The sequence below is a fragment of the Thamnophis sirtalis genome, unplaced genomic scaffold (genome assembly GCF_051295495.1).
Source record: "Thamnophis sirtalis isolate CommonGarterSnake01/CBP01778 unplaced genomic scaffold, rThaSir2_p1.2 scaffold_11, whole genome shotgun sequence".
NCBI lineage: Eukaryota > Metazoa > Chordata > Lepidosauria > Squamata > Natricidae > Thamnophis > Thamnophis sirtalis.
In genome coordinates this window covers 16,198,934-16,223,669 of record NW_028261391.1, presented here as the reverse complement: position 1 = coordinate 16,223,669, position 24,736 = coordinate 16,198,934, and the positions used below count along the sequence as shown (strand labels likewise).

General features: G+C 41.1%; 1 protein-coding gene across 6 annotated transcripts in view; it reads right to left on the bottom strand.

The window, feature by feature from the left end:
• The window catches only part of TNIK (TRAF2 and NCK interacting kinase), a 348,933-nt gene that overhangs the window by 274,175 nt on the left and 50,022 nt on the right, over positions 1-24,736 (bottom strand). For all 6 annotated transcript variants that reach the window (XM_087725246.1, XM_087725250.1, XM_087725247.1 and 3 more), the window contains exon 2: positions 13,835-13,900. In XM_087725246.1, the coding sequence (XP_087581372.1) occupies positions 13,835-13,900 (66 nt within the window). The remainder of the gene's footprint in view (positions 1-13,834; positions 13,901-24,736) is intronic.

The following is a 24,736-nucleotide window of genomic DNA, read 5'->3' as shown; positions in this document are numbered from 1 at the left end:
ATTACAGTATAATGCAGTATTTATCTTTGTGGGCAAGAACGAATGACATGGAAAACAACCATAATCCCCCAGCTGTCTTCCATATTACTGGATTTCTGCTACCTTTGTGGTACTTAGCTCCCTGTGGCCAAACAACACTTCTTTGGATTTGTTTTCATTTTATTTAATTATTTAAGTAATTGGTCAGGGAGGAGGGGAACACAAAGATATGATCCAAACAACAGAAAGGTTGGAGAAAGGCTTTCATTCCATCATTATTACCACCCCTCAAATCTTAACTTAATACACAGACACACACAGACACACACCATGCCCTTTGGAGTTCAAAAATAGGGTAAGCTGTAGCAAAAGAAAGTACAAGAAGCTTGTTTTACAAGTTTTCTGGCTCTCCGTGAAGATTTTGCGGAGAAATTAAATGTAAAACAAATCATGGATTCAGTTTTAGGATCTAAACCTATAATCTGGGTTCAAATGTCAAGCTAATAGTGTTGTGAGCGCAACAGGTCGTTAAATGTCAGGGCACCATAATTTAACTTGCACAGTTAAGGAGTGGGATGTTCATAAATATATTTGTAGCTGTATTTGTTTGGCTCTGTGGTGGGCTGCAATCCAAAGGTTATACCAATTCAAACCCTGAGGAAATGAGATATACATTTAATGACCTTTTGCATGAGGGATAGTAATTTCTTTGGTCTTGTAAAAGTAGCAATGATATTAGATTATAGAAAATATCATAAATGCATCGTCTTCATGGGCTTCATATTACATTTGCTGTCTACTTTTTCAAAAGGCTGAATGACAACCCTATTAGAACATCCCCATTGCCTTTGGGGGGGAAAAACTCTATGAAAACAATGGTTTGATAAGTAACCAACATCATAGCAGAGTCACAATTGCCACATCACATACTACAGTTTACACAGACCAGTGTTTCTTATCCTTGGAAGCTTTCAGGATTTATGGGCATGCTGCCCGGGGAATTCTGGGAGCTGAAGTCCATACAGCTGAAAGCTGCCAAGGTTGTCAATCAATGTTGTGCAAAATACAGCAGTGTTTGCCAGTAATTTTAGGATGAGTGGATTTTAACTCTCAGAATTCCCTTAGTCAGCCATGCTGCCTGGGGAATTCTGGGAGCTGAAGTCCACTCATCTTAAACTTGCTGAGGTTGAGAAATACTGCAACTGAAGGCCTGGATAACACATTAAAGAGATAGGCCAATCCAAAGACAGCCCATCTTCATCATCTTATCACTAAGACAATCATATTTCATTGGCCTCCTGGAAGGGTTTTGTTTAATATGTTTCCAAAAATATATCTGGCTTGATTTGTCAACTACTGAAACGATAGGCTTCCAGGAATTTTCCAGCGTTTTTGGACTTCACTTGATCTAGGATTCTCACAGTTTCCCAATTGAAACTATGGTTAAGTCTGTCCATGTGTGACTTAACCAGAGTGGATAAAAATCAATGATTTTTTTAAAAAAATTTATTTTAATAAAATGCTTTTGGAGTAAAAATCTATCTAAAGATAGTTTTCCATGTAAGATACATTAATGATTTAGTTTATTCAGCATGAAATGTTGCATGAGGCTGTATATTCTGCAATATCTACATTTTTGGTAAAATCATTCAAGGAACTCAAGCTCTGCAAACTGAGATAACATGCACTGCATTGATGCATTCACACAATTTCACAATAACCATGAGATAAATAATAAAAAAATATTCCTTTATCCCCTTGTTTTGCAAATCTATGTACACTACAAGCTGTATGATTATTTGAAGAGAAATGCAACTGTACCGCCAGGCTCTAAGTGTGAGGACCAAGGGGAACCAGTAAAAATGAAAGTGAAACCTTCTAAGCAGCTTATAAATATAATATTAAAGAGCACCTGTCATTTCAGATCCATCATGACAGAACCTGTTAGTGGGCATCCACTCACCTGCTGCCTGCGATGTCACTCACCTTGTGGTGTCACTGTCCCATCACCAGTCCCATTAAAGTGAGTCAGAGGAGGAGACCCACTGTGGGACAGAGATGACAGTTGCTCTTTAAAAATTATGATTTAAACCGAGTCTTTTTACTAGTGATTTAAATCACGATTTAAATCAAATCCATCCTGGACTTAACCATAGTTTCCTGGACCAAGCCAAATTCTTGGCACTCAGACAAATGGGCCTTCAATATGAACAAAGAGACAAGCATTTACATACCACTCAAAAGAGACATCAAAAAGCCAAAAAGGAAACAAAAGACAAAGATTCCAGCAATCAACACCCAGATGAGTAGTGATTTACACCAGGATTAATATTAGTTCAATAGCCAGGAAGCAAACAGTACCCCGATCACAGAACTATCAACTCAGACAAGATAACAGCAGCCAAAACCGATATGGCAGGGCAAGGAGTATATAAAATGAAAGCAAACCCCATTCATTAGTAGCACTGATGATGTTACCTAGTTTGATAATGAAACATCTGCAAGAAAACGATCAATCTCAGAGAGCATCAAGGACCTCTCATTTCAACCCTAAACTACAAATATGAAAAGCCCATTCATCATTTACTCCTCATACTGTTTTGACTTTTTAAAAAACTAAAAACTATCTTGCTACCCAGCATCTTTGCAATGAAATAGCCAGAAAACGATGCAAATATCACTGTTTATCCTTGTCCTGCCATATTATTCCACTACTATGGAGACTGTGCTATTTTAAGAACAGGGTGAAAAAAGCCACTGGGAAAATAAGGCTGTTTTCATCCTCTGTTGCTCTCCTCTCTTTTCCACCGAAATATTTAACCTTATAATGTTTCTTTGATCCCGTTAAAAAAAGGTGGGGAAAATCTGTTTTGAACAAGGGTTTTTGCAGATGCTGAAATCTTTATTCAGCCTTCTCATTCCCTCTCTATTTCATAATTGGGGTGGGGGGGATCTAAGTGACATGAGCTATAGATCAAGAACAAAATGTATACCCCACACACAAAGCATACACTGAGAGATCAAAACGGTACATTTTGGGGAACATGGGGGTTCATGCAGAACCTGAAGCCGTTTCAGCAACACTTCCCCAGGAAATACTTATTTGCAGGGGTGGCCTTCAATTTTTTTTACAAGGGGTTCTCTGCCCAGTTGCTGGATGGGCGTGGCCATGGTGGATGTGACCTAATCAGCCTCCTGCACCATGGCGGGGAGGGGCGGTTTTTCCCTCCAGAGGCTTTACTGGAGCCTCCGGGAGGGCAAAAACGGCCTCCCCAGGCTCTGGAGACCCGAACTTCCAAAAGGGCTGTGTGGGGACTCCTGGGAGGGGAGGAGTGGGAGCAGTGGTGGGATTCAAATAATTTACCAACCAGTTCTCTGCCCTAATGACCAGCTGGGTAGGTGGGGGCTCGGTGGTCATGTGATCATGTGGGCATGGCCAAATCAATGTCACTCAGGTCGAGGGCACTTCAAAAGGAGCTGAGGTGGCGCAGTGGTTAAATGCAGCACTGCAGGCTATTTCAGCTGACTGCAGTTCGGCTGTTCAAATCTCACCGGCTCAGGGTTGACTCAGCCTTCCATCCTTCCGAGGTGGGTAAAATGAGGACCCGGATTGTTGTTGGGGGTGATATGCTGACTCTGTAAACCGCTTAGAGAGGGCTGAAAGCCCTATGAAGCGGTATATAAGTCTAACTGCTATTGCTATTGCTATTACTTCGCCTTAGTTGTTACAATGGTAATAAGGGTTAACTGGAGAGGCAGTTTCTGTAAGCAGGGCAATAAAGATTAGGCTAGAAACAACACCAGAATGTTTCCTTCCTGCCTTCCTTAAAGGATTAGCCCTGTAAAGTGGGAAAAAACAAAAGGAGATTTCTTCCAACAACCGGTTCTCTGAACTGCTTAGAAAGTTACCAACCGGTTCTCGCGAACAGGTGCGAACTGGCTGAATCCCACCACTGGGTGGGAGGGGCCAGCCAGGAGTGAGATTTGGGGGTTCTCCAAACTGCACAGAATCTTAGCTAGAGAGTCTCCCCAACCCCTGAGAACCCCCAGCAGCCCTTCCTTGCTTATTTTTTATTTGCTGTACCTACTTATGCCACTCAACTGCAGAGCCTATGATTAATTAAACTATTCACTAGCCTTCTTCCAGATAGGTAATGAAGGCAGCAAAAGGGTTCAAACAATTAGCACCGTCTTTTGTCTTGGCCTCCCTTGGGTCTCACTAATGCAGTTTTGACAATTTGCATGGGACTATTCCCCTCTTTCAGAGCCACCTTCTGAAGTGCACAAGGACTTCTTAATAAGCAAAACTTTCTGCACGCTGTATAAAAATAGCCCAATATAAAAATGGATTCATGAGTGCCGGTGGACTGCTTGATTTGTTTGCACTAAATGTCGGTATTATGAATGAAGTATATGGTATTTGAGATATGGAGTATTGATGCAATCTAATTAGGGTTGTTTAGTACTGAAGCAATCTGGTTAATATTAGTACTGATGATTCATTGATTTATACAAGCAATTATCATCTGAATTTGTGAGTGGCATGTAATGTCCTTCCCTTTTTTAATATGTCCTTAATTCATTCTCATTATCTCTCTCCTTCTCCCTCTCCCTCCCTCCCTCCCTCCCTCTCTCTCTCTCTCTCTGTTTCTCTCTTCCCCTCCCTCCCTCCTTCCAAAACATGTATATTGCTGTCCATCTTTCAATCAATTCTGTGAAAGTCCCAGATTTTTTTCAATCAATGGTTAGTGGGGAATATTCAAACTTCAGTGAATTTTGCATAAGCTGGCATAAAACGTTATACAGAAGTATTTGCAAAATTCAATTTCTTTAATCAAATACATCAAGAAAAAAAATAAAGGGCTAGAAATATAGGGAGATCAATATATAAATTGTAAGAGGGATTAAGGGAGAGGAGTGAAAATTAATTAAAACCTATGGATCTTCAGAACTGCAAGAAATCACAAAAACAAACACAAGATTAAAAGATGCAGCTCTGGTTTTGTGTGACGGGATGAGGTGGGGTTTCAAAAACTGCAATTAAGTTAATTACAGCACTATATGATTTCGGGTGAGAGCATATATTCATAAAATGCAAAACTTCATGAAAGGAGTTTTACCAATACTTTAAATATCTGTACAGGTGGACCACAATTGAGCCCGAAATTTCTGTTGTTAAGTGAGACATTTGTTAAGTGGGTTTTGGCCCATTTTACAACCTTTCTTGCCACAGTTGTTAAATGAATCACTGCAATTGATAAGTTAGTAACCTGGTTGTTAAGTGCATCTGGCTTTCCCATTGATTTTGCTTTTCAGAAGGTTGCAAAAGGTGGTCCCATGACCTTGGGACACAGTAACGGTCGCAAGTGTGAACCAGTTGCCACGTTCCTAAATTTTGATCACATGATCACGAGGATGCTTCAAAGATGGTAACTGGGAAAAATTGTCACAAGTCACTTTTTTCAATGCCGTTGTAACTTTGGATGGACACCCCAAGAGGCAGCAGTTTCTTAACCTTTGCTATTTTTCTGCCACTCCTACAATCTGTTGATTGATGTCAAACAGAAGCTAATTAACGCTTTATCTAGCAGGACCACCATGCATAAGGTACGGATGTAAATTCAAGCTTTAAAAACATTCTCTTCCCTCTCTGCTGAGTTGTTTTAAATTTAGTAGCGAGCAGGTTTCTAGACCTCATCGTGCTGAGAATACTTTTTGTAAAATAAAACAAAATACTGAATTACACATTGGTTAATAGCACGAGAAAAGGAATAATGGATAGAAACTGATCAAGGAAGGGATTCAACGGGAAATAAGGAGAAATTTTCTGACAGTGAGAACAATCAACCTGTCTTCAGAACTTGGGGGAGCTTCATCACTGGAGGCTTTCAACAAGAGACTGTTAGGAATGGTATAGGGTCTCCTGCTTGGGAGGGGGGTGGACTAGATGATCTATAAGGTCCCTTCCAACTCTGTTATTCTGTTAAAAACTACCACAGCTGAAACAAACTTTATTTGTTGTGTTTTTTCTTTGCACCTGCTAAAGGTCATTGTGTGGTATGTCTCTGAAGAAGGAGGGCTGGATTTCCCCAACCACAGTGTGTGTGAGAGAGAGAGAGAGAAGAAGAGAGGGGGGGTGAGGGAGAGGGAGGGAGAAAGAGGAAGGAGGAGGAGTGGGGAAGGAGGAGGGGAGAGAGGGAGAGGGAGGGAGAGAGAGAGAGAGAGGAAGGAGGAGGGGAGGGAGAGAGAGAGAGGAAGGAAGAGGGGGGAGAGAGAGAGAGAGAGAGAGGGGGGGGGGAAATATTGGGAAGGTTCATAAAGAAAGTGCCTTGAGCTTATTAGGGCCTAAATTGTTTTCAACTGAAAACGGCGCCCCTGTAATTTGATGGGTCACCTTCAAATTTCAACAGAGCAATCCTGAAGAAATCAAAAGCCTACAGAAAGAGGGTTAGGATCCGTACACAGGTAGTCCTCGACTTATGACCACAGCCCAAAATGTATGTCGTTAAATGAGACGTGATGAGTTTTGTCACATCTTATGACAAAATAAGTGTCATAAGTTTTGTCACATCTTATTGTGACCTTCTTGACATGGTTGTTAAGTGGATCACTACGGTTATTAAGTTAGTAACTTGGTTGTGAAGTGAACCTGGCTTCCCCATTGATTTTGCTAGTCAGAAGATCTCAAACAGTGATCACATGACATCGGGACACTGCAGCTATCAGTTGCCAAGCATCTTCATTTTGATCACAAGACCACGGGGATGCTACAACGCTCATAAGTGTGAAAAATGGTCATAAGTCACTTTTTTCCAGTGCCGTTGTAACTTTGAACGGTCACTAAATGAACTGTTGTAATATAAACAGGGAGCAAACCCCAAACTCACAAGCACTGATGACAATGTTTAGTCAGGTAACGAAACATCTGCAAACCAACACAGAACACAGAATTATGCTAATAGCAATAGCAGTTAGCAATAGCAATAGCAGTTAGACTTATATACCGCTTCATAGAGCTTTCAGCCCTCTCTAAGCGGTTTACAGAGTCAGCATATCGCCCCCACAGTCTGGGTCCTCATTTTACCCACCTCAGAAGGATGGAAGGCTGAGTCAACCTTGAGCCGGTGAGATTAGAACCGCTGAACTGCAGATAACAGTCAGCTGAAGTGGCCTGCAGTACTGCACCCTAACCACTGCGCCACCTCGGCTTATAGGGCTGGAAGGGACTTCAGAGGTCCTCTAGTCCAACCTCCTATTCAAGCAAGAGACTTATCTCGGTCAAGTTGTTGTCCAGTATATTTTTGAAAGTGGTGGAGCATCCATAATTCCAGGAAGCAAGTTATTCCATCGATTAATTGTTGTCATTGTCAGAAAATTCCTCCTTACTTCTAGGTTGTATCTAACAACTTAGCTCCACAGAACTCCACAGTTCATCCTGAGCTACATATATTTTCTTCTACTACCACTCTTATCCTAATGCAATCTTTCCTCTGTGTGGTTTTCTCACCACTCAGTATCTAGTTCAAATATTTGATATTGTTTGCGTTTTCTCACATGATGAGGTTTAATGGAAGTAGAAAGCTAAGAATACTGTTAACCATTACAAGATGTGACTGTACAATGAAACATAAGGGTGTGTGTGTGTGTGTGTGTGTGTATGTGTGTGTGCGTGTCAGCGCGTCACATTTTCTCACATGATAATTGAGGTTTAATGGAAGTAGGAAGCCAAGAATATAGTTAACCATTACAGATGTGACTGTACAATGAAACATAAGGTAGTAGAAGGGTGTGTGTGTGTATGAGGGAGAGAGACAGAGAGACAGATACAGATACACAGAGACAGAGAGAGATACAGAGAGAGAGAGAGACAGACAGACAGACATACACACATAACTCTTCAGGCTATCTTTTCACTCCTTGCATAAAAATTTCACTCAACATCCTTTCCTCCCCGAACATTTTAAAAGAAAATTCGCTCTTTCATCAAATTGAATCAGAGAGTAGGAGGGGGGGGGGACGCTGAACTTCTCTGCACGACACTCGCTTTCCTGCTCCCCTTTCTCCAAAAAATGCCTACTGAACGCTCAATAGGTGTACAAAATAATGGCATTGATTAGAATAAAAGGGGATAAAGATTAGATCCAAGCAGGTGGTAGACAAACAGCGAGAGATTTCAAAACCAACCACAGTCTCCTTTCATTGCAAAACAGCAATAAAAATAGAAAGAGAAGCTTTGAGGAACCGCTTAGGCCTTCCTTGGGAGACAGCCCCGCTATCTGATAAGCCTTGAGATGAGAAGGCATTTTTTTTTTTAAACAGAGGAAGAGGAAACAAAGAACACAGATGCACACACCCTGAGCTAACCATCTTTAAAGAGAAATAATTCCTCCCACTTGCCACGAAGAAAAGCAGAAATTACTAGCTATGGCAGATCTAGCTACAATTAATACATTTTGTACCCTAAAAGCATTCCTTAGCAGCACACATACAAAGGAGGGGGTCAGATCTGGTTCACTCACGCCAGAATTTTTTCAAAGAAGGCACAGTGGTTTGGTGGGTCTTTACGCATGCATATGAATGCAAACATCCGCTGCAAGTGAAAAGTCTTTTGCAGTGAACAATGGACAAATCCAGCCTTGTGTTTTACCCTCAACGCAGCATGAATTTAAGCTAGAAAATTAACATGACAAGAACTTAAAGAGTATCACCACAGCCTGTTCGTTATTGTCAATTTATAAAACCAGGCAGATTCACATGAAAGAGATACACCACCCACAATGTGCTCCCATTCAAATAAAAACATATTCAAATTAAGCTGCATTATAGGGAGCCAAGAATATACACCTGGGTCAAACTCAGCCGCCCTGAGTCTCTCGGGAATAGGGCGGCATACAAAACTGAATGAATCAATCAAATCAATCAATCAATCAATCAAACGTACTGCAGAGTAGGAGATGCTGTTACACTTTATGAACGACTAGTTATTGAGCCTGAATAACCAAATGCATTGAGTTGAGCCCTGACGGACCAACTCATGGCTTAGCACAGCTTCAACTATTTTTTTTATTGTAACGCATTAATAGTACCATGGCAAACAGCTGGTCTCTAATGCTGATTCTCAGAACTTACATTCTCCTGAAATTTATATCTGACATCCTGTCTTCTTACATCTTCCTTGCATTAATGGTAAACCATTTTGATTTGATTTGAAGTTTATTTGTATGCCGCCCTTTTCCCTGGGGGGACTCAGGGTGGCTCACAACCCAAAGGGGAGGGGGGAGACAAACTTTTAACATATAAGACAATACATAATTAAAAACACAACATTCATACCATTCGGGCGGGTTACAGTCTTAGCCCCAGGCCTGACGGGATAGCCAGATTCTGAGGGCTGTGCGGAAGGTCTGGAGGGTGGTGAGGGTACGAATCTCCACGGGGAGATCGTTCCATAGGGTCGGAGCTACCACCGAGAAGGCTCTCCTCCGCGTAGTTGCCAGTCGGCATTGACCGGCAGATGGAACTCGGAGGAGGCCTAATCGATGAGATCTAATAGGTCGCGTGGAGGTAATTGGCAGTAGGCGGTCTCTCAAGTACCCAGATCCAATACCATGAAGGGCTTTGTAGGTGACAAGTAGCACCTTGAAGCGCACCCGGAGATCAACAAGTGTGGCATTTGGGGGTTCGCTAAACCAGGCAGAATCCTAGCTGGAGGATTGCCCGAACGCATGCAAACCTCCGGCAGCCTACCCCTGAGTTTAACTCAATATATCCAAATATATATATAAATTTATAAATTTATATAAAATATATAAATTTTGCCTGAACATCAATTAATCTGGGTTGTTGAAGCCTAAACACAGATTACCTGTGAATATACCAATATTTCTTTCTTTCCCATTTCTTTCTTGATCACCTCTTTAACGTTTTTGTTAATGATACATGCACTGCTTCTAATATTTAAAATGATTTTTTTCAAGTGTACTTAAGATAGGTTGAAGCTTCTGCAAGAAGTAAAATGGAAAATAAATAAATATACAGAGACCACCATATAAATATTAGTAAACATTTTTATTGTGCTTTTTGCTTGAAACATTAAGCTTTCAAAAAGGATGTTGTCACATTTTCCATCAGTTGTTATCAGTACTAACCAGATACTTAAAACTAGGTCAGCATCATAGTTATGTCACCAACAGAAAGAAAAGTTTAGACATCACTCAGCAAATCGTTTCAAAATTCAGCATTGTAAGTGCCGGGGGGGGGGGAGCTTTCCAGAACAAATATTTCCTGTGCCATTCACTTTTAAATTTTGGCAGATCATAATTTTAGCGAAGGTTTGATGTTATTTTGGAAATTCACACTTCCAAAAACATCTAGAAATGTTTGTTCCAGTCTTGGTTCACTGGCAAATTTTGAACATGCTTATTGAAGAGATGCGCACACAGCAGTACAATAATAGAGAAAGCAGATTTCAGAATAGATATTTCATTCCTATTGCTAATTCTATTTTTTCCCTTTCCCTTAGATTTGAGGAGCAGGAAAGAAGGAAGAAAGTTTATGCATATTAAATTAGGAGTACAAAAAAACATGGCAGGTTCAGTTGTACTATTTCCAAATTTGCCAATCCTTCACCTGTGAGAGAGTTACCATTTTCAAAACCACATACAAGAGTAATTTAACTCAATATAAACGCTCAAATGTATCTTTTCCTATCTTTAAACCCTATTTTCCAAGGTTAAATAAAACAATAGGGTACTCAGAATTTCTGCTTGCAAATCCTTATTCTCCAGTCCTTAAGCTAGTTCCCTCCAAAGACAGTGCAGATAGTTTTTGACTTACAATAACTATTGAGCTAAAAACTTCTGTTGCTAAGCAAGATAATTGTTAAGTGAGCTGCACCCCCATTTTATGATCTCTTTGGTCAAAGTTGTTAAGGATCATATGGCTATTATGAGAATCTGGCTTTCCCCATTGATTTTGCCTGATGGGAAGGTTACAAATTATGATATGCTACTGTCATAAATACATGCCAGTTGCCAAACACCCAAACGTTGATTATGTAACTATGGAGATGCTACAACAGTCTTACATGTGAAAACTAGTCCAAAGTCACCAAAGTCCAAATAACCTTTTTCTCAACGTTGTAACTTCAAACAGTCACCAAACAAATGGTTGCAAGTCAAGGACTACCTGTACGGGTAGCCTTTGTTTAACAAGTTTTTCAGTGACCACTTGAATGGTGCTGAACAAGGAGACTTAGAACGGATCCTTATAGTATGGATGTTGCAGCATCCTTGTAGTTATGTAAGCATGATTTGGGCATTTGCCAACCATCTTGCAATTAGGATGGTTGCAGCATCCTATGGTCACATGATCAACATTTGTGTTGGCGTCCAACAAGCAAAGTCAATGGAGAAGCAGGAAGTCATTCGTGGTACCTAACAAGGGTGTACAATTCAACTCTAATTTGGACTGCGGTTGTTACATTGGCATAATGATGTGATATTACACTTTACAATCCCATTGCTTATTGATGGAATTGACAATCCCAGTGAGAGTCGTTAAGCAAGGACCACCTACACATGACTACTGGTCATAGCCCAAGAGACATAAGGATATCAATGTGTGAAAAGCAAGATTTTTTCAAGAAATTATAAAGGACAGCCCAGCCCAAGAGATGATGCTTATGGCCTATCATAAAAACAGCACTTCTTGTAATCATAAAAACAAACAAGCAATTAACAAGTTAAAAAAAAATCATCAACCTTTAATAGTTTCACAAAGGCTGTCATTTGAATCAAGTCAAAATATCCTCCCTGTTGCAACTGCACGCATAATTAAATTGACGGTGACCGTGAAATACAATCTCAGCATCTTATCAACTGAAATTACCAGATTGCACGTAGAGTCACTGTTAACCCTGGCTTCTGCCACGCAATACCCTCCAGCAGTACTGGATTACAAACTCATTATCCCCAAGCCTGCTGGCCATGGAGATGGATATTCTAAAACCAAGCCTACCAGTTTGACAAAGCTATGCTAACACCTTCACACTATCAAGCTGATAGTCCTGAGGATCTGCCTTCCTCATATTGTAGAAGAGTCAACTTTGTCTTCTGATAAGGGAAGATAAATCTATCTCAGCATCTACTTCTGTCCTACTATTGCAGCGCCATTGAGAGTGTCCTGACATACGGCATTCTTGCATGGTATGGGAGCAGCTCTGCAGCGGACAAAAAGGCTCTACAGAGAATCATTAAAACTATCCAGAATATCACCGGGCTCCAGCTACCAGCTCTGGATGACATCTTCGCACCTCGCTGTTTGAGGAAGTTGCATAACATTCTCAGAGACTCCTCCCATCCTGCTTACTATCTTTTTAGACTGTTGCCTTCTGGCAGAAGATACAGAACAATTAAAACTAAGACCACACGTCTTCTGAATAGCTTTTATCCCAGAGCTATAATTGCACTGAACAATAAACTAAAGGCCCACCATCAGTGAGCTATTGGACAGCACTACTTGGTCTGTTGTGTGGATGCTTGGTGGTTTAGGGGTGGGATATATATATATATATATATATATATATCTATCTATCTATCTATCTATCTATCTATCTATCTATCTATCTATCTATCTATCTATCTATCTATCTATCTCTATCTCTATCTCTATCTCTATCTATCTATCTATCTATCTATCTATCTATCTATCTATCTATCTATATATATATATATATATATATATATATATGCTTCCATCATCTGTCAATCGGCTCGTCACAAGAGTCCATCACGACAGAAACCCAATATTTTTATTGTTGCCTTTGTTTTATTTGTGGTTTTTTATTTGTGCTGATGGTTGCAGCATCCTTTATTTATTTATCAGCACAAATAAAAAACCATATATATATATATATTGGTGGATGGGGGTGTGTTTGGGGATTGTTATGTGTGTTGGGCCTGGACTCTGGGTGTTATGTGAATTTTCTTGTAGGTGCATACTGTGTATATGTGTACAACGACAATAAAATAAAGTAAAGGTGAAAGGACTAAACAGGGATAAGTCATACTACAGGTTTGCTCAGACCAGCTGGAAAGCTGTGAGAGTTTCTCAACCCAGAAGGTGATCTTTATGTTAGTGAAGATTGTCCTATTGCTTTATCTTTCACCCTTTTCAGTAACATATGGGATGCCTCTGTTGGAATCCAGCAAATTAAACTATCAAGAACAGCCGTAGTGTATCGCATCAATTTAGGAATCTCCCTCCCCCCCCTGCACAACTTCTTGAAGTCTGCTTATTTACTAATTTTTTTTTATAAATTTTTATTTTTATTACACAGACAACACATACAGACAACAATTTTTTTAAAAAGCATCATCACATATAGCATGTCGTTTGGTTACAGGTGTTTTAACATCCATATTCTCGAATAACATTTACCATCACAGATTTTTCATCTAGTACAACTAAATACCTCACTTTCATTGTACAGTATATCTTCAATTACGATTAGTATTATTTTTTCCCCAATAAATCATAGTTCCCTTACATTCTTGATTATCTATTTGGTAACAGTATACCTTTATATAATCCCCATGTGAAAGAAAATTTTTTTTACCAACCATTTATATTTATATATCACTATTTTCCATTATACATAATTTGCTAAATTAACAGGACATTGTGGTGTTCCCTTTCACCATTTTATACCGTTGCGGGAGGTTTTGCGAAAGCTTGAAGAAAACGGAAAGAACTTCAAATCAATAATTCAGAATCCCCAAAATAATAAAAGAAGGGTAAGCAAAGGAATGTTTCGCATATACTCCCGTGTACACAGAAGTTACATGAATCTTACCTTATACACTTGTCCGTAAGTCCCATTGCCAACCAGTTCAACCAGTTCAAAGATGCCTGCAGGATCCTGAGAAAAAGAAAACACGAGAAAATTAAAGAGAGCCCAAACCAGACATTTTAACCGAATCCAAACAATGCTTCCTAAGAGCACTATTCACACATGGGGTTTCTGATTTATTTTGGTTGCATTCTGAAATGGAGACCGCTTTAAAAAAATAAAGAAGCCCGTGCTTCATTTTCAATGGTTTTAGGATACTTGAATTCTCTTTCCCAATAAGGTACATGTGAAGTTTTGGATGGCTTGTAACTGGGACGTGCTCCCATACCCTGATTGCCACTGACTCTCACAAAATTTAAGCAAAATATTCACATAAACACACAACATCAGTCGATCAAATTCACAGCCGAATCCAAATCTCTTTTCCAAAAGAAATTGCAATGTAAAGTTCAAAAATCAACAAAGTCTGTTGGGTGGGGGATCCATTTTGGCTCTGTTCATCTCAAATTGGTCAGGTTGACTAGGTCCGTGATGGCGAACCGTTGCCCCAGCCCAGCTCCACCATGCATGCGCATATGGCTCCCACCAGCCAACTAGTGTTTAGGTCACTGTTGCACATACATGAAGGGCAGGGCGCATGCGGCAGAGGTGGGTTGCTACCGAACCAGTAGTGGAATTCAGGCCTGGGTCACAGAACCGGCAGCGGCCCAGGCCTGCCATGCCCCCAACCCATTCCCTCGCCTCCGCTGGGCCGCCACCATTTTGTTTTTCGTGACTGCGCATGCACAGTTCACTGTAAACTGTTCTGTGCATGCACAAAGAACAATTTATATTGAACAGTGCACATGCACGAGTGACGCAAGGACGCAAACGCGTTGCACACGGATTGCAAACTGGTATTAAAACCAGCCGCAACCCACCCCTGGCATGCAGGGGATGCCTGCATGCATGCATGAGAGATGGGATGCAGGGATGCTCACCAGGTTGGTGCAGGAGGCTTTCCAGGCCCAAAACGGGGCATAGGGAGCATGCCACCCCCCCCCACTCTGTTTTGGCTTCCAAGTTAGTGCAGGAGGCATTTTCGGCATGCAACAACTAAAAGATTAGCCAACACTGGCCTAGGTAATTGTAAGAAAAAGAATGATTGCCTTGATAATGTATAGAAGACAAGGCCAGCCACTAGCACAGAGATAAAGTTAATACCCAAACCAATGTCTTAAACGCGCCATTTCACACCAGTTTAGAGGGCAAAGAAGATTTCTCAAGATGGGAATGGCCAAAACACTTTGGCATAAAGATCTTATGAGTGCCCATTTGAAGGATATTTCTATCTGGTCCAGGAAGACTAAAGTACATCAGAGAAAATGGAAACGGAAGTAAAATATTTCTAGGTTTGGTTTTTTTCCATCATAGCCGTGAGTTCCTATTTTCAGACACTGAATGAGAGAGAAAGTAAGTACAAGGTAAAGAATAAAAATAACAAAGCAACTATTGTTTGTCAAGCAGCAGATTATTCAGCTGCATGCAGCAAAATGTATAAAACTTGCTTTTTAAAAGACCACTGCAGCCAATAAATGTGTTTAAGTATGTCCATCATTAAAAGCAAAATCCAGGGAAATTGTTGGCCGTAAGCAACTGCATTCTTGATAATTGCACTGTTTAATTAAGTAGGTAACAAACACAAAAAGTGAAAACAAAGAAAAGGGAAAGGAACACATAAACATATATAAAAGAAATTTTACAGTAAAGTGGAGGCTGAACTGAAAATATCACTGTAAGAACAACAAAAGACAAAAAGAAAAAAAACTAAAAACATGAGAAAAAACATTCAAGTACCCCCTCTTTTTTGCAATCAACTACATATTCAAAAAATGAGGTTGAATAAAGGATTGGCTCAAATGCAAATAGAATTCAGGATTTCTAACAGCTTTAATAGCAAAATATGGACTCACAACAGGAGGCTGTTGCTAGGAGTCATTCTGCATGGACTCCAATTTACAGCTGTAAGTGCAAAATGAGCCAGTTTTGTTGACCCAGACAGCTAACAAGGAGAACTAGCGTTGGGGAAAAACAGAAGAGATTTCCATACATATAGCAAATCTCTGAGACAGACATTTGCAAAACAATCCATTTCAGAGACATGGAATTCCAAAAAGGTCCATTTTCCTCCAACCTGTACTAAAACACCTGGCCATTTTAGGTGTCATCCATCCGTTTTTCAGAAGTCACAATTTATGCACGCCTTGTACGGACTTGAGTAATGGACTGTACCATCTTCTGCATCTGCTAATAGCCATTTAAGCAAAAATCCATAACATCGTCCAGGTCTCCTCCAAATTGGCACCTTCCAGATAGGTATCTGCAAATTATTGCAGTAAGGCTGCTTGGATCTAACCGAGTGAGCTTTTATTCACTGCCATATTCAACAAAAGGGACATGATGGCTCAGTGGCTAAGACACTGAGCTTGTCGATCAGAAAGGTTGGCACTTCAGAGGTTCGAATCCCTAGCGCGTGTAATGGAGTGAGCTCCCGTTACTTGTCTCAGCCAATCTAGCAGTTCTAAAGCATGTAAAAATGCAAGTAGAAAAATAGGAACCACCTTTGGTGGGAAGGTAACAGCATTCCGTGTGCCTTCGGCGTTTAGTCATACCAGCCACATGACCACGGAGATGTCTTCGGACAGCGCTGGTTCTTTGGCTTTGAAACGGAATGAGCACCGCCCCCTAGAGTCGAGAACGACTAGCACATATGTGTGAGGGGAACCATTATATCCAACAAAAAGCGTATGACATATACACGGAGCAGCTTCATACTTGGTTAGGAAATCAAATTACTCTTGTCAAAGTCCAGCTTAGGTCTGGTTTTTCCTGCCTAGGCAGCGGGTTGGACTAGAAGACCTCCAGGGTCCCTTTCAACTCTGTTATTCTATTCTGGTTTGTTCACAGATTATGATATCCAAGGTTTATGGAATAAATCACAGAAAACTGAGTTCCACGTCACATTAGATGCCAATGTTCGCAATTTGGAGAGTGTTTTTTCTGTAGTGTAATGTGCATCATTTTGGTTCATAAGTGATTAATAATTCAGTGTTATATCTGAATCCAGATTTGATCAACAAACCATAATTAAACAATATAAATCTAGTTAAAAATAGGACTGATCTCCACGATCCTGCAATTCATCACTGTTATATACCACTGGAAGAAAAGAATGGTCTAAGGTAGTGTTTCTCACAGAGCCCTCATCAGAGCCTTCCCCAGAGTCCAGGACTTTCCCATGTTACTCCCCAACCTCTTCACTGTCTGAATCTGCTGCCAACTGTGCTGGCCACTGGAGGGCCACAACACCCCTTCTTTATGGAACATCATTGCCCCACAGCAGAGGTGGGTTCCTACCGGTTCGGAACGATTCGGCCAAATAGGTAATAATTTGGCCTGCCATGGTCCCAAACTGGTTCTCTCGGCAGTCCCATTGGCGCCGCCATCTTGTTTTTTACTTCTATGTATGCGCAGAAGCATTTTTTTATTACTGTGCATGCCCACAAAGTGCATATCAAGCATGGGTGCCTCCCTGAGCAAACCGGCAGTAGCAGTAGCCAGAACCCACCCCTGCCCCAGAGTTATGATTGTCCTCCACCATGTGAAAGATAATAACTCTTCTCGCACCCTTTAATTCCACTCATTCATAAGATGCACGGAGTCATTTATTTTATTTTTTTGTTCTATATATACAGTAATCCATTCTTGCACACACTTTGATAAAATGCAGATTCAAATCCTTTCTTCTACCCTAAAAGAAATGGAAGGAAAGAATCTTCTTATTGCATCTTTCAAAGGGGTATAAAGGGAGAGGGAAAAGATATTGGAAGAAAGCATTCCTCATTAAAGTGAACTCATTACAATTAACCAGCCCCCTCTTCAAAGTAATAATAGTGAGAGCTCTTTACGGCTTACCAATCTAGATATCCACATTCCTGTCTGTTCATAGTTGTTTTGAGTAACTCAAATGATGCCAGATATAAATTGCTTAATGCTATAAACTTGAATAACTAGGAAGAGCGGAAGAACAAAATTAGACACAGAAGAAGGCAAATAAGAAACACTTTCTGACGTTTTGGAATCAAAATATGAGAAATCGTTTAATGGAAGCTTTAAATTATTCAGGATAGGTTTCAATGGTGACCTGATGCAAAATACTGTAAAATCCCTGATCACATATAATCACTTTTATAGATAATGAGTCATGGGACTTTTGCTGCTAATACAAATCCTTTGTTTCCACTTAACAAACGTTTCCTTTCACCGCCACCCATCCCAATAAATCTCGTGTGTCAGACACGAACTGGAGGGCCTTCTATTACTTTTCCTTCCTAAAACTTTTATTTATTTCTTCCCTCTCCACAAGGCTTCAAGAGGTGAAATATGAAACATCACCGCAGGAGCAAAAGCCACAACAGGCAGTATTTGTAATGAAAAAGGTGAAGAGACAGCTTCTGCACCATCAAATGGTTTGCAATGTCTCTTCCTTGCACAGTTCTGAAAGTTTTTCACGACATCCACCTCCCGTCTCCTGAACTTCCATTCTCACCCACAGTAAGCTAAGCATCTACAATAGCTATGGAGACCACAAGGCTTTTATATCCAGTTATATGGCACGGGTCCATGCATGCATAGGAAATGAAAAGGACTAGGGATGATAGCAGTGTCCCAATATCTCTGGGGCTTCCACAAAGAGGAGGGAGTCAAGCTATTCTCCAAAGCACCCGAGGGCAGGACAAGAAGCAATAGATGGAGCTAATGAAGGAGAGGAGCAATCTAGAACTAAGGAGAAATTTCCTGACAGAACAATTAATCAGTGGAACAACTTGCCTCCAGAAGTTGTGGGTGTTCCAACACTGGAAGTTTTTAAGATGAGATTGGATATGCATTTGTCTGAAATGGCATAGGGTTTCCTGCCTAAGCAGGGGGTTGGACTAGAAGACCTCCAAGATCCCTTCCAACTCTGTCGTTCCCCACTTCCAGCATTAACAGTACATTAACGCTGGGTTATCAGCTAGTAAATGAATAAACAAAAAGACTTCTGTCCATTATTCTGTGTCCTTCTGGCATGACAGAGAGCAAGTGACCTTCTTCGATGTGCTACCCTTCGAGGCATGTCACACTTGCTCATATTTTTGCCCATGAATGATTGCTAGGTGTACAAAGCCTCTGAGCACAACTCATGGCACAAGTCAAATTACAGAACTAATGATCTTGATACTTTCAGAGCTGAGGAAAGCAGCCATTCCCTTTAGCCCTTCAAATGTTAAATGCAAGTTGACATCAGTAACATTTAGTGGACGTCGTTCACCATCTCGAGAATGACTTGAGCTACAGAATTGCCTGGCCTCATTGGTAACTTTTCTCTTTGTGGGTTCTTTTCTGACAAGGGTCCTGGAATATTTTTGCCTAGCTGGTGTAAGTTAAAAAAAAAGTATTTTCCCTTCATGAATCACAATAGCTATGCTATTTTCTTTTAATGCTGTAATAATTCAGAACTGAGCATTCAGTGCAATTTTGCTGAAAATGTTTTCGGGGGCATCCTGCCATTGCAATGGCTTTGCCCTCTGCATCAGACGCCTCAACACTGGAACTAAAGAATAGGCACCTGTTACTATGCAGCAAGATTTCATTAAGCGGCTTGAAAAAGCCAATTTGTTCACCCAGTGGTTCATTAAATAATAACTCAAAGGGGCTCCTGTATGGACAATAGAGACTGAATCCTGAACTAAGTACAGTGCCAAAAATTGCAGATGTTGTCCCAATGAAAAATTGTTATTATTGAATTAAAAAGAACAGACAGCAATCTTCCCCTATATGCGCTCCAATAAATTAATATGCTCAACATGGCACAAGTGCACATAAATAAATGGAACACATTTATAATATCAAACATTTTATTTTAATTCCCAAACATACCCACCTACATATCATGTTTAAATCCACCCTATTTCTTCCCATTTTGGTAAACATCCGTATTGTCTGTTCATCTCCAGGGAAAATTATCTCGTATTCAGATAGTCCCCGTCTTACAATAGTCTGTTTAGTAACCATTCGAAGTTGCGACGGCACTGAGGAAAAAAGGCTTATGACCGTTTTTCACACTTACGACCATTGCAGCATCCTAATGGTCACATAATGAAAACCCATGACGCTTGGCAACTGACTCATATTTATGACGTGGCAGTGTCCTGGGTCATGGGATCCCTTTTTGCAACCTTCTGACAAGCAAAGTCAACGGGGAAACCAGATTCACTTAACAACTTTGCTACCAATTTAATAATTGCAGTGACTCGCTTAGCAATTATGGCAAGAAAGGTTGTAAAATTTAATGGGACAAAATTCATGTAAAGAATGTCTTGCTTACCAACAAAACATTTGGCCTCAAGTCAAGTCACTACCTCCTGTATTCTTCCAAAGAGCGTTCTGATTAATTGCACATTTAAAGTTCTGTCACCTTATCTATCTACAGCTTTTTTGCTACAACCAGAAATGGAAAGTGGATTTTTCATTTATATGCGTTTCCTTCTAATATTTCTTTATCATTATTAATTTTATTCTTGTTAATCACTCTGAACACCCGCATATCTCAATCAAACTCAATAGCAACAAGATATTACAGCACTGCTCTGCAGGTGTGTATGTATATGATTTGTTTGTTAAATTTATTTGCTGCCTGCCTACCTACCTGGTCTAGGCCAGGGCTCTCCAATCTTGGCAACTTTAAGACTTGTGGACTTCAACTCCCAGAATTCCTCAGCTAGCAAAGCAAAGCTGGCTGAAGAACTCTGGGAGTTGAAGTCCACAAGTCTTAAAGTTGCCAAGGTTGGAGGCCCCTGGTCTAGGCGGCTTACAAATAATATGTAATACTGTCAGACAAGCAAACAAAGCAATTTGTGAGAGAAAGAAGGAAGACCAGTTCATGAAAGTGTATAAACTAAGTCTTTGGTCTACCACTCTCATAGGTAATGGCCAGAGGTTTTTCCAGATATCCATGTTGGAAGGGGGAAGCCAAGGTCGTCTTTGACTTAAGACTACTTATTGTAGTCTTTGTCATTGTAATGCAGAATTACATTACAATTGTAATTGTAATGGAGTGCAGAATTTTCATCGTAAGTCATGACAAGGCGTAAGTCAAGGAATCCATGTGACTAACCCAATTTTACGACTTCTTTTCTGGGGTCATTAAGTGAATGTGGCGCTTGGATGGTGAACACGGCAGTTATAAAGCAAACATGGCTTTAAAGCAAATACAACTGTAAAACTAATCAATGTTTCTTTGTTTTTTGCAAGAACTGGCTGAAAAGGCCCCAAAACGGCGAAAAACATAATTCTCAGCCACATGGCTGTGGAAGGCTGCAACTGGCCTTAAAAGTGAGCTGGTTTCCAAGCACTGAAAATACCTTTTTTTTGGGGGGGGGGGGTGTCCTTCTTAACTTTGAAAGCTTGCTAAGTGACCAGTCATTAGACAAGGACTACCTGTACTAAATTCTCAAGGATTAATCTCCAAGTGCTCTGCATTTAAAGCAGAGGCTTCTCCATCAACCAAAGACTTCATTTTGAATGCCATTATCTAGAGTCAATTCTGGATTCTATTGACCAGTGATGAAAGAAATGTCCTTCTGGGTTCGGCTCCAAGTGGGGGAAAAAGGCACTGGAGACATGGAGGCTGCTTGGAAAGATGGTTTATTGGTGGACAGGACCACATGGCTTGAGCCCTGAACAGAAAACGTGACCACATGCTTCAATGTTGGTGGAGAAAAGAGAAGGAAGGACTGAGATGCTGAGTCCCTGGTTTTATGCCCTCTCTGGCCTTTGATCTTGAGCTTGTATTCTGATTGGTTGTCAGACTCCCATGGGGCCATGCAGGAGCAACTCTCTAGGCTGCGTTTTGAATACAGGTTTGGTTGAGTTCTCAGATGCCCTGTGGCGAGTTGGGTAAAGGACCAATATTATCATGCCTTAATCCCATCCCCCTGGAGCTGAAGTGCAGAACTCTTTATTATGTAAAGGGACTAGCTTGGCCTTCTTAATGGCCCATTGACAAAGTGGGGATGGGCAGGAAGCTACAGGGAGCTATTCTGTCTTTTAAAACATGTTTCTTCCTTTTCATATCCAGAGAAATATTCTGCCTTTTCAATATTTCCTAGGATATTTCATTTTTCTGGGAGAGGGCTGGGTGATAACTTCCTACACCAGTGATGGCTAACCTTTTTGTTGCCGCGTGTGGAAAGCAAGCACACATGTGCCTGCACCCACAATGCAATGCGCATTTGACACACACACCCTGCACTCTCCCAGCCCTTGTGCATGCGCGTGCGACCCCCCCCATGTCCCATTTTTAGTGGGCCTTCCTGCAACCTCCTGGGACCAAAAACAGGCTGCGGGAGTTGCGCCAAACCCCATGTGTAACCTCCCCCATGCATGTGTGCGTGACCCCCTCCTCCCCCACCGTACATGCATGCCCTTCTCCCGCATGTGCCCTGCCATCTGCAGATACATGGCAAAACCCTAAAAATTAGCTGGCCGGCAGTAGGCGCGAATAACGTCTGACAGGCGCATGTGCATGCGTGGTGGAGCTGAGCTGGGGCAACGGCCCGCATGCCCACAGAGAGGGCTCTGTGTGCCACCTGTGGCACGCATGCCATACCTTCGCCACCACGGCTATAGGCTGACACCAATGGCAAACGCTATATATTGACCCCAAAGGTGAATAACCTTTAGCCTCAGGTCTCCATTCCTCTCTTGTTTCAGAGTCCCATGAGTCGTGACTGCAATAACTGATCATACAGTTTGCTAGCCCTAATATATAAGCCCTGAAGTAGCCCTATTAAATATCCTTTGCTTTTAAAAAAAACAACCCAAACCTCCAAATATAGCCCTAAGCCATTGTTTATCAAACTTGACAACTTTCCCTCCCAGAATTCCCTAACCAGCCTGGCAGTCCACACATCTTAATGTTACCAAAGCTGAAAAACAGTGCATTGCACAATGAAGCAGAAAATTCTGAAATACTCTATATCAGTGTTTCTCAACCTTGGCAACTTGAAGATGTCCGGACTTCAACTCCCAGAATTCCCCAGCCAGCGAATGCTGGCTGGGGAATTCTGGGAATTGAAGTCCGGACATCTTCAAGTTGCCAAGGTTGAGAAACACTGCTCTATATCATATGTAACCCTCCAAGGGTGTCTTATGTGTCTTTCTCCCATTTTTATGTCTTCAGGGCAAACTATTTTTCCTCCCCATCCTTCCTCCATTCCCAGTTTCCACTGGGAATAAATTCTTCTTCGTCTTCTCCCAGGTCCAAACACATTACACAAGTGGATTAAAAAAAGAGTGTAATCCATGCTTTTGCCTTTTTTTTTTCCTTTAGTAGATTTAAAAGAAAAACAAGCAATGCCATCTTATTAGCTTTCATTAATTATCTGGCAACATACATTTTCTAATAAAATAACAGATGTCCATTTAACAGATGCTGGGAAAGTTCATTTACACATTTATCGCCATCATTTCAATCCAACATTGCAGAATGATTTTTTTTATAACATTTGATATTCTCATGATACTTTATCTATCATCATCTCTCAAAATCATGCTGCACTCAGACTGGTTTTACAGTATTTGGCCCAAAAAGAAGTAGCTAAAAGCAATTAAAAAGTTTGCTTGTCCAATTATTAATTATGGGACGTGGTGGCTCAGTGGCTAAGACGCTGAGTTTTTCAAACAGAAGGGTCGGCAGTTTGGTGGTTCGAATCCCTAGTGCCGTGTAACCGAGTGAGCTCCCATTACTTGTCCCAGTTTCTGCCAACCTAGCAGTTCAAAGAAATGTAAAAATGCAAGGAGAAAAATAGGGACCACCTTTGGTGGGAAGGTAACAGTGTTCCGTGCGTCTTTGGTGTTTAGTCATGCCAGCCACATGACCACAAGAGACGTCTTCAGACAACGCTGGCTCTTCAGCTTAGAAACAGAGATGAACACTGCCTCCTAGAGTCAGGAATGACTAGCAAATATGTGCGAGGGGAACCTTTACCTTTATGTGTGACTTTTTCAACTGTGGAAACCACAAAACCCTAACTGGGTCCATTCCTGCTAACCTTTTCCAAAATCAGCAAAGACCAGCCACCCTCCAAATTTTCTGCTCGAAATCTTTTCAATTTCCCAAACCTCAATCCTATCTCAAGCCCACGAACATTGAGTGTGGCTCTTGGTCCCCACCAGTAACATAGTTTATTTTTTCCCAAACAGAAAACTTAACAACTACCTTGCCTCTAATTTCATAGCACAAAATGTGCCAAAGTAAATCCATTCAAATCCACTAAATCAAATTTAGATTAAACTTGCCCTAGTTCTATTTTTCTGTGGTTGAATAGAAGCTCCACTTATAAAATCACTTTTTTCAGTACTGTCATTAACACAGGCACTAAATGAATGAATGCAAAGCATGGGCGGCAGCAACGGAGCCTTCAGCGGGGGTTCCCACCGCAGCAGGGGTGCTGCGACAGCGCTGGCGTCGGCACTGACCCACGCGCCTCCCACGACAGCTGCCTGTGGCCCTACGGTGCCCAAGTGAACCCAGGATACCAGGAGGACCGAAAAGGTGAGCAAACAGCCGAATTGAAAAGAAAGGAATTTTCCCTCACCAAGCCTGCTCAAGATGAACACATTAAGGGAATTTTCCCTACTTTTAACTCTAGGAGAGTCCAAGCAATCCGTAGAATTGGAGAGAAACTTGAAAGCGCATCCACTGGGCTAGCTGAATTAAAAAAAAACTGAAGATAGTCCGCACCAGAGACGTGACTTAAAGTTTCAATTCAGTTCTGGGCAGATTGCCTGTATTTAAACCTTGCTTGACTCTCCTTCGCAGCG